The sequence below is a fragment of the Diospyros lotus genome, chromosome 11 (genome assembly GCF_014633365.1).
Source record: "Diospyros lotus cultivar Yz01 chromosome 11, ASM1463336v1, whole genome shotgun sequence".
Taxonomy (NCBI): domain Eukaryota; kingdom Viridiplantae; phylum Streptophyta; class Magnoliopsida; order Ericales; family Ebenaceae; genus Diospyros; species Diospyros lotus.
This window is the reverse complement of record NC_068348.1, coordinates 8,882,038-8,892,100: the sequence shown is the minus strand read 5'-3', so window position 1 is coordinate 8,892,100 and position 10,063 is coordinate 8,882,038. Positions and strand designations below refer to the sequence as shown.

Sequence of the window (10,063 nt, the reverse complement as noted above, 5' to 3'; positions counted from 1 at the left end):
TGACTCAGAGTTTTATTACAGTTGATTGAGATATTCATTATGGTATCAAATTTCAGATTATCAGTTAGTTTATTTTATATTTTCCCGTAGCACTTCTTCTCGGACAGTTCTAGGAGAGAGGCTGTTACATCTTGTATGTTGCATACTTATTCATGCTTTTTCTATCTGTTACTGCATCTGTTTGTAGTTTAAGAAAATTATTTTCTTCTAATAACTTTATTGCATCATATTTCTCAAGATATTTTCATTAGTTGTAGAAATATCAAAACACCCAATTCACCCCCTCTTGGGGAATCTTTCACATCATTAGTGCGGATTACATAAATCTAATGAAATGTAAATCTAGTATTTGGACACTAACACCGACACATATATCGCTCCTCATAGTTGGGAGGACCATCAAATGATCACCATCTCCATACAGGAAGATTTCCTATATTCCTCCATAATAAATCCACATCTTTTTGGAGGACAAAATACTTTACTGAATCTATAAGGACCTTGTGGGATGACTTAACTAGTACTAACTAAATCCTGATTGGTTTTTTTTTATTAGGTTCGATCCATGGTTCTGAGGACACCTCCTTATTTTCTACTTTTCATCAGATACCACTTTTCTGTATGAACTCCTTTATAAAAAATATGGGATCTCTATTGATCAACACTCTTGATCATTGAGAAAGTAGGAATGATATCTTAAATAAACTTTAGAATACCCACAAATCTACCTTTACGGGATTTGGACTCCAACTTATCTGTCTTGAGTTGTTCTAATAAAAGCGAGACAACCCTGAATCTTAACATACTTAAGACTAGGTCTTTACCCTATCTTAGAGATATATAATAGAGAAAAAAGGAAGACTCTAAAAAAGAATGGGTAGATTGGCATAACCAACCATAGAGCGCGCCATGTCCAACAGGGTATGGTTCTATGCTTAGAAACCCCATTCAGTTTGTAGCGTAGCAAGAGTAATTAGCTAAGATATTGTGCCACTAACCCCAAGGTAGTCATTAAATTCAGAACTTAATTATTCAACACCTCAATCTAATCGAAGTCTCCTAATGCTCTTTCCTATCTTGTTTTCTAGTTTGTTAAGTCATATATTAGGTTTTAATATTGATGTGATAATGGTTTTGATGATAGTTGATAAATATTTAATCGAGTGAGGCATAATATCAATCGAATCTATCAGAATATTAATCGAGTACAGATTCAATATTACTCGCGTAAAATATTAATCTAGGCAATTGAGTCTCTGTACTCAGCATTTTAATTGAGTATAAAATCAATTATAATCGAGATCATTTTTGAACTCTATCCTGTGATCGAGTAAAATATTTCTTTACTTGAATATTAAACTCATTTGAGTAAGAATGTAAGATAAATCAAATTGGATTGAGTATGCCTATCAGACAATTGAGTAAAATCATGTTATATTCAAGTAAGTCATTTCTAGATAAAACAATAATCGATTACAAGTTAAATTGTATTCGAGTAGGTATGAAAGATACTCGACTAAATCTACTTTTGTAATCTAGTATTTATTCGCAAGCGATATGTTAAGTCTCTGGAGTGTCAGTGTAATCAAATACTCAAAATGATAGTTGCGTGAATATTTCAATATACTCGATTAAAGCAAAATTGTAATCGAGTATTAATTCTCAAGTGAATTGTCAAGTCTCTGGATTTTTAGTGTAATCGAATGTTCAAAATTTGTAATCGAGTAAATGTTAAAGCATAATCGACTAAATTCATAAATGCAATCGAGTAATCATTTCAAGTCTCTGTTTTAGAAATGTAATCGAATATAAATGTTGTGTAATCAAGTAAAATAAAAAACTAGTCGATTACAACTTGATTGCACTCGAGTAATTGTCAAAAATTAATCGAATAATCTGCAAATTTTACTGAGTAAAATTTTGGATGTTTTTGAATTTATAATCGTTACAACGCATTTAATGAGCATAGTTTCATCTTTTCAGATCATGATTAGTTCATTAAATACTGCTTGATCATTTTGAGATGATTTATATATTAAATATCTATTTCAAATTTCTTTGTGAGCTTGTTTAGAGTGAAAATATGACAGTTACAAAGAAGTAGTTTTTTATTCAAGAAAAAATAGCTGAGCATTTAATCTCTTTGAGATGTAGAATGAAGAAGAGATAAGTACTAAATAAAAGAACCAAGAAACAAGAAAAAAGGGTAATATGCACTCTCAAAGAGCTTATCTCAAGTGTGTTTTGTTCATACACATTATTAGAAAGAAAAGAGAGATCGAGCTTACATTTTCCATCATTTTCATCTTTGTAATCCAAGAGAAGTGATTGTGTTTAGTTATCTTTCTTTCAAAACTTCTCTTGTATATCTTTTATCCACATTCATTTGTGAGTTGTAAGGGTTATGCCTTATCCTTGTAAAAGGGAGTAGTTGTGATTGATCCTGCTAAAAGTTGAAAAGCACAGTTAGCTTAAGAGAAGGGGTGAATAAAACTTTCACCCTTACAAAAATTGTCACAAAAAAAAAAAAAACACTAAGTAAAAAGTAACGAAAAATTTAAAAAATTGCAGAACATAGAGATTTTAGAGTGGTTTGACTACTTGCCTACTCCACTACCTTGGTTCCTTACCAAAGATTTAGTCAACCAACTTACTGGGATAGCGTTTACAATAGGATCAACTATAAACCTTCTTACAAATAGATGGCTTTTAAACATGATTAGGCACAACCGGTGCCTTTTACAAGGATCAGGATTAACCTTTACAATCTCACAAGTAATGTGAATAAAAGATACATAAAACAGGTTTGAAATAACAACAAAATGCATATACTTCTCTTGGATTTCAAAGAGATGAGAATGATAGAAAAAGTAGGCTCAATCTTTCTTTTCTTTCTTAGGATGTATAGAATGAAGCACACTTGAAGAGAACATATAAGTTTTCTTGTTTCTTGGTTTTTTTCTCAGTTTATTCTCTCAGTTGGTTGTTATCCTCTTCAAACTTCAGCTCTCCTTATATAGTGTTCCCATCTTAAATGCTTCAGCTGCAATGTCATTGAATAAAATAGTCTTCCTTGCAACTACAATTTTTTGTCTCTAAACAAGCTCACAAAGAAGTTAAAAATAGATATTTAATTTATAAATTGTCTAAAAATAATCCATCAACATTTAATTCCATAATCATGAATTGAAAAGTAGAAACTGTGCGCATTAAATGTTCTATAATGGTTATGAATTCAAAAACAACAACAATTTACTTAAGTACAATTTGTAATTTACTCAACTAATTCTTACAAATACTCAAGTTCAAATAGTTTGTAATTGACTAGTTTTCCGATTTACTTGATTACAAAATACTTGTTTTCGCTTACAATTCTAAGATAGAGACTTGCAATAATTACTTGATTACATTTCTGAATTTAGTCGATTATCATCTAAGATTTACTCAATTTCAAATTTGAGTAATCGATTACATAAAAGTTCTAGAGAGTTGACAATTCACTAGGGAACAAATACTCGATTACAATTTAGATTTACTCAAGTATAATTTGATATTTACTCAATTATAAATTTGAGTACTCGATTATGCAATAAACACTTGATTACAAAAATGTATTTAGTCAGGTGCAAGTTCATACGTACTCAGATATAATTTAACTTGTAATCAATTATCTTTTATGTAGAAATGACTCACTCGAGTATAATATAATTTTACTTGATTGAAGGATAAGCATACTTAACTAAAATTGATTTAGCTCACTTGCTTACTTCAAATGAGATTGATATTTGTTGTGCCCCAATAATCGAAAGCCAGAAGTCGAAGCATCGCCGAGAAGATCAGGAGCTGCTGGGGAAGGGTCCTTCGAAAGGACCCTTTGGAAGTTGATGCCAAGTAACCTTCGGAAGCTGATGATAAAAGCCTTTGGAAGCTGATGCTAAGAACCCTTCGGAAGGGACATTCGGAAGCATCCTTCTCAAGGATGCTTCAGAAGCTACCTTTCGGGAGGATTACGTGTGCTCTATTCTCGATCTCTATAAAAGGACAGGTTTAACCCTCAAAAAGGGATCTCGACACCGGTATTTCTCTCACAACTTTCCTTCTGAAAATTTTAGTTTCCTTTCCATTCCTCGCGTATATTTTCCTTCCGCACTGACTTAAGCGTCGGACAGTCTTCGTGGGAGGAAAGTCCCACGAGCCTTCTAACCTTTCTCTTACAGTTCCTTCGGAAGCATTCTCCATTTTCCTTCGGAAGCCCACTTAGCAGCCAAGTTCGGACCCTTCGGAAGCCACCTTTGAAGCCACCTTCGGAAGTGTTCTTTGTTTACATCTCGGGGTCGACTGCATCCACAAACATCCTACTCCTAAAAATTTTAATTGTTGTATTTTGGCAACAACAATTTGGCGTCGTCTGTGGGAAACTGGACAAAAAAATCCATTTGAGTGCAAGATGTCAAGAGGGACAAAGTCAACTGGTTTAGCAAACCTGCCTAACCCGAACCGAATGAGCACTCGTACCCGGATAGGAGACCCTAACCAGGTGCTTACTACAGTGCGTGGAATTTTGGAAGATCACCCAGATAATGAGGTATGCTCGGGTAATATTCCAATGCTGGAAGGCCGTCGACTATTGGATTGGGTGGTATGGAGCATTCGGAACAAGGGAAGGTGCATGTCGTCGGGTTAGGGGGACAAGTGGCAAGGCAATGGAGACAAACCCCACCCGTAATGCAAGCAAATCAAGAACAACACTCCCTAGGGAAATCCTCAATTCCAAGGAAAAACCCTGCAATGACTTTAGTACCTCCAGAACCTTCTGGGATAGTACCAACCACGGTCTTACTATCAGATTATGAACAGCTACAGAAGAATTTTGAAGAGCTAAAGAACCAGAATAACCAACTTAAAACAAGTAACGAAGAGAGTATGAGAAAACTGCACGGGATTACCACTCTGTTGCATGAATTGATGCCAGACATCCACATTGCCCAAGCAGGACAAATCGATGTGGAGGAGGACACTGGAGATCCCAGGACAACCCAAGGGTACCACATCGAGGGATAAGAATTGGGACCCCAGGTTTAATGATCGAGTCCCGTCAACAGAGAACCCAGGAGGAAACCATGATAGGAGGCCGGGGAAAGCTCCCATGTATGAAGAGACGGCAGAGAGCACCCACTCAAGAGCTCTTTGTGTTCTGTCCCCCGGTAGGAACGAAGCAGAGAAAGAAACACTTAAGGTGTCTGAGGTCAAGTGCCTCATAGAAGAAGTGTTGGAACAGAAGCAAATTTTGGCAACACCAACGGAAATGCCCATGAAAGGATTTCCACTATCCGAAGAACTCCAAAGACAGCCAGTACAACCAGGGTTCAAGCTGCCACAACTCCTAGTATACTCGGGGAAGGAAGACCCTGAGAGGCACCTGCAACATTTCGTCGCGATGGCCGTATTACATAGGTGGAATGAGGTCACTAGATGCAAGGCTATCCCTCTCTCACTGGCAGAGCAGGCTCAACAGTGGTTCACTGAGTTACCCGTCGGACATGTCCGATCATTTAAACAGTTGAAGAAAGAATTTTTGGAGGCATCCTCTGCCCAGTTCCCAAAGAAAAAGAGCGCCATGTAATTGATGAGGTTGCAATAGAGGCCAAATGAATCCCTAAAGCAATACGTCGAGAGCTTTAGGGTTGCAACACAAGAGGTAAGGGACCTCCCGATAGGTCTGGCTGCATCTGCTTTGCTTAATGGAACCACCTATGCCCCGCTCAGAAGATCCCTAGCCATTTCCAAGCCGAACTCAATGGCCGAATTGTTCACCCGAGCTGAATAGTTTATAGTCCAAATGGAAATTTTGGAAGCGTGGGAAGGTAAAAGAAGAGGAAGGCCGAGTGACGTTAGGTCGGACAGATCAATGAAGGTACAGAGAAGAGAAGAGCCCCTGAAGATGCAATTCCGGAGCTTCACACCCCTTACTGAGCCAAGGGCCGCTATCCTTTCCTCCATCGCACATACTAGACTCATTAATTTTTCCCCGCACTCCAACCAGCCGATGGGAAAGAACATGGATTCTTTCTTCAAATTTCACGAATCCCCAGGGCATACCATAGAATAGTGCCCGGAACTACGAAACCAAATTGAACAGCTAATCAGAGAAAGGAAGCTAGATTGATTCATACTGGATAAGCCAAAAAACCAACAAGGTCGGAGAGAGGAGCCTAGAAGAGATAGTTAGGGAAGGCCCCCACGTTCGAGGAATGATGCCCCAAGTAGAAGAGAAAACCAATCACCTCGATAAAAAGAAGGGGAGAGAAACAATCAGAGGAGGGAGGAAGCAAGGCCTGGTGTAGAGGAAGACGAAAATGAACTTGTTATGGAGAGGATACACGTAATCTCAGGAGGAGAAAACTTGGCGAGAGATTCCTCATCTTCCAGGAAGGCATATGCACGCCATGCGCTGCACGTTCATTCGGTGGAAAAGATTCAAGAAGACGAAGACCCCCTTATTTTTGCACCTGAAGATCAAGGGAGTGTGTTGCTCCCCCACGATGACCCTTTGGTTATCTCTGCTATCATTGCCAAGCACCTGATTGAAAGAATATTGGTAGATAACGAAAGCTCTGTAAACCTCTTGTATTAGAATTGCTTCGAGAAGATGCACGTCGCCCATGATCGATTGAAGACAGTCACTTCCCCCCTGTATAACTTCACGGGAGAAATGGTGCCAGTGGTCGGATCGGTTTAGTTGCCTATTACACTCAGAGACTGCCTCAAGTTATCACTCAGCAGGTGAACTTTATGGTAGTCAGGACTTTCTCCTCGGCCTACAATGTGATCTTGGGACGTTCGCTCATTAATTCTATAAGAGCCTCCGTTTCTCTAGGGTATTTTCTAATGAAATTCCCTACTCCACAGGGGGTTGGGCAGGTAAGAGGTAATAAAAAATAAGCCAAGGTATGTTATGTGAGCTCCACACGAGGTGCCAAGGAAAAAGGAAAAGCAATGACTGAAAAGACCTTACTAATTGATGAGCAAACTCTTAAGGCCAACAAGCCTCAGCCGATGGAACCGCTTGAAACTATCCCTCTAAACCCTGATGATGAAAGCCGTTAGGTACGTGTGGGAAGCCAACTAGAGATTCAAGAGAAATAGGAGGTCATCAAATGTCTACGCTCTTATGCGGACATATTCGCCTAGACGCCTGCCGACATGCCTGGGATCATCCCCGAAATCATATCCCATCGCCTAAATGTCCGTTCAGAAGCTCGGTTAGTCAAGCAAAAAAAGAGACATATCGCCCTAGAGAGAATGAGACATATGGAAGAAGAAGTGGATAAACTCCTGGAAGAAGGATTCATTAGGGAGGTCCAATACCCCGAATGGCTGGCAAATATTGTGATGGTACCTAAGGCCAACAGGAAATGGCGAATGTGCATTGATTTTACCAACTTGAGCAAGGCATGTCCGAAAGATTCCTACCCGTTCCCTCGAATAGATAGATTAGTTGATGATACCTCTGGATATGCTATATTGAGCTACTTGGATGCATTCTCAGGTTACCACCAGATCAGTATGTATCCGCCCGACGCTGAGAAAACGGCTTTTATAACAGAAAAAAGGGACGTACTGTTACCAGATGATGCCTTTCGGCTTAAAGAATGCGGGGGCCACATATCAGAGGATGGTTAACAAGATATTCAAAGACCTACTAGGAGGGTGACGGAGGCATATGTGGACGACATGATAGTAAAGAGCAGACAAGGTGTGTCACACGCCAGCTAACTTGAGAAGGTTTTCGCGATATTTAGGAAGAATAACATGCACATGAATTTGGACAAGGGTACATTCGGAGTAAAGTTGGAAAAATTCTTGGGATACATGATTACTCACAGAAGGATAGAAGCTAACCCTGAAAAGGTGCAAGCGATAATTGACATGCAATCCCCCTCCTCAATAAAAGAAGTTCGAAGGTTGAATGGTCGTTTGACGGTATTGGGCAGATTTCTCTCGAAACAAGCTGAGCGCAACCTCCCTTTCTGCAAGGCTTTAAAGGGGGCAAAAGTTTTCAGTGGACTCCTTAATGCGAGAAGGCCTTCTAAGAATTGAAAGCATACCTCAAGGAGATTCCCCTATTGAAACGACCGAAAGTCAGAGAAAAGTTATACCTGTATCTTGGAGTCAGCCATCAGGCGGTGAGTGCAGTCCTCATTAGACAACTTGGCCAGATTGAAAGCCCGATATACTATGTAAGAAAAGTGTTACAGGGAGCAGAGACACGATACCCCCATGCTGAAAGGATAGCTTTGGCCCTGGAAATGGCAACGAGAAAATTAAGACCCTACGTTCAAGCCCATGCCATAACAGTGTTGACAGATCAGCCGTTAAGACAGATTCTACAGAAACCAGAGTGTTCAAGAAGGCTAACCAAGTGGGCAGTTGAACTTAGTGAATACGATATCTTCTTTGAGCCCAGAAAGGCAATAAAGAGGCAGGCATTGGCAGACTTCATAGTGGAATGCACTCACTCACCAGTGGCAGAAGAAGTTTGCATGGAAGCATGGATGTTGTTCGTGGATGGAGCGTCTAATGCCAATGGAAGTAGGGCAGGAGTGGTATTAATCTCCCCCGAGAAGGAAGTGTTAGAGTATTCCCTATGCTTCATCTTCCCTAGCTCAAACAATACGACAAAGTATGAAGCATTGTTAACTGGAATGAAATTGGCTGAAAAATTGGAGGTAAAAAGCCTGATCGCCCACAGCGATTTGCAATTGGTAGTACAACAGTTCCAAGACACTTTTGGAGTAAGGGAATCGCTCTTGGCCCGTTATCTACAGAAGGTGAAGGAGCTTGCTCCCAGGTTTGAATGCTTTGAACTTATTCAGATCAACAGGTCTCTCGACCAGCACGCTGACGCACTGTCCAAGTTGGCCTCCGCTCGAGACACCCCGGGACAATTGATTCACATGGAGGTCCTACAACGACCAAGTGTAGAGGAAGGTGAAGAAACTGTTCACTGCATTGATATGGTTGATGACTAGAGAGCACCAGTACTGAAATATCTGCTTAATCAAGAGCTTCCAGCAACACCCTCGGAGGCCAAGAGGCTGAAGACCAATGCAGCTCATTTTATAGTCATTGGCCAAGAGCTATATAAGAGAGGGTATTCTGTGCCATTACTCAAGTGCTTAGGGACCCAAGAGGCAGAACAAGCTCTGGAAGGAGACTGCGGTGAGTACCTCGGCACTAGAGCGTTGGTTGGAAAGATCCTGCGAGCTGGTTTCTTTTGGCCCACCCTGAAGCAAGACGCAGCCCAAAAAGTGCGGACATGTGATAAATGCCAAAAACATGCCCCTTTGACAGTACGACCCCCTTCGTCTATCCAGTCGATATGTCAGCCGTTGCCATTTGGACAATGGGGGTTAGACATTTTGGGTCCATTTCCTATGGCGTCGGCACAAAGGAAACTCTTATTGGTGGCCACGGACTACTTCACAAAATGGGTCGAAGCTGAACAACTAGCAACCATAACCAAGAAAAGAGTAGAGGGGATGGTGTGGAAGGATATAATATGTCGCTTCGGTATACCCCGTATTCTCAACACGGATCATGGAACGCAATTTGATTCTGAAGCTTTCTGGGCCTTTTTCCAGAGGTAGGGGATTAGTTTGAGGATGGGGTTCGTGGCATATCCACAGGCCAACAGACAGGCAGAGGCAAGCAATAAAACTATCCTCCATGGGTTGAAAACCTGATTAGAACGAGCTAAAGGCAGATGGGCTAATGAACTCCCTAGCATTTTGTGGGCATATCACACAACCAGTCTCATGTCTATGGGGGAAACACCTTTCAGCTTTGTATATGGGAAAGATACCCTTATTCCAGTGGAAACAGACCTCGCCTTACCTCTAGTTATGGCTTTCAATGAGGGAAATTCAGACAATTTGAGGGAAAACCTGGATATGATAAATGAGCTGAGAGAGAAGGTAGCTGTGCAGCTGGTAGCGTATCAGAGGAGAATCGCCATCTATTATAATGCAAAGGTCCGACCTCGAATGTTCCAAGAAGGAGA

At 40.3% G+C, this 10,063-nt stretch overlaps 1 protein-coding gene across 1 annotated transcript; it reads left to right on the top strand.

Annotated features, from left to right (window-relative positions):
* Positions 1 to 8,309: 8,309 nt before the first annotated feature.
* On the top strand, positions 8,310 to 9,650 carry LOC127812709 (uncharacterized). The gene is made up of 2 exons (XM_052353230.1): positions 8,310 to 8,963; positions 9,033 to 9,650. The coding sequence occupies exons 1-2, from the start codon at positions 8,310 to 8,312 to the stop codon at positions 9,648 to 9,650; spliced, it is 1,272 nt and encodes a 423-aa protein (XP_052209190.1).
* The last annotated feature ends 413 nt before the right edge of the window (positions 9,651 to 10,063 follow it).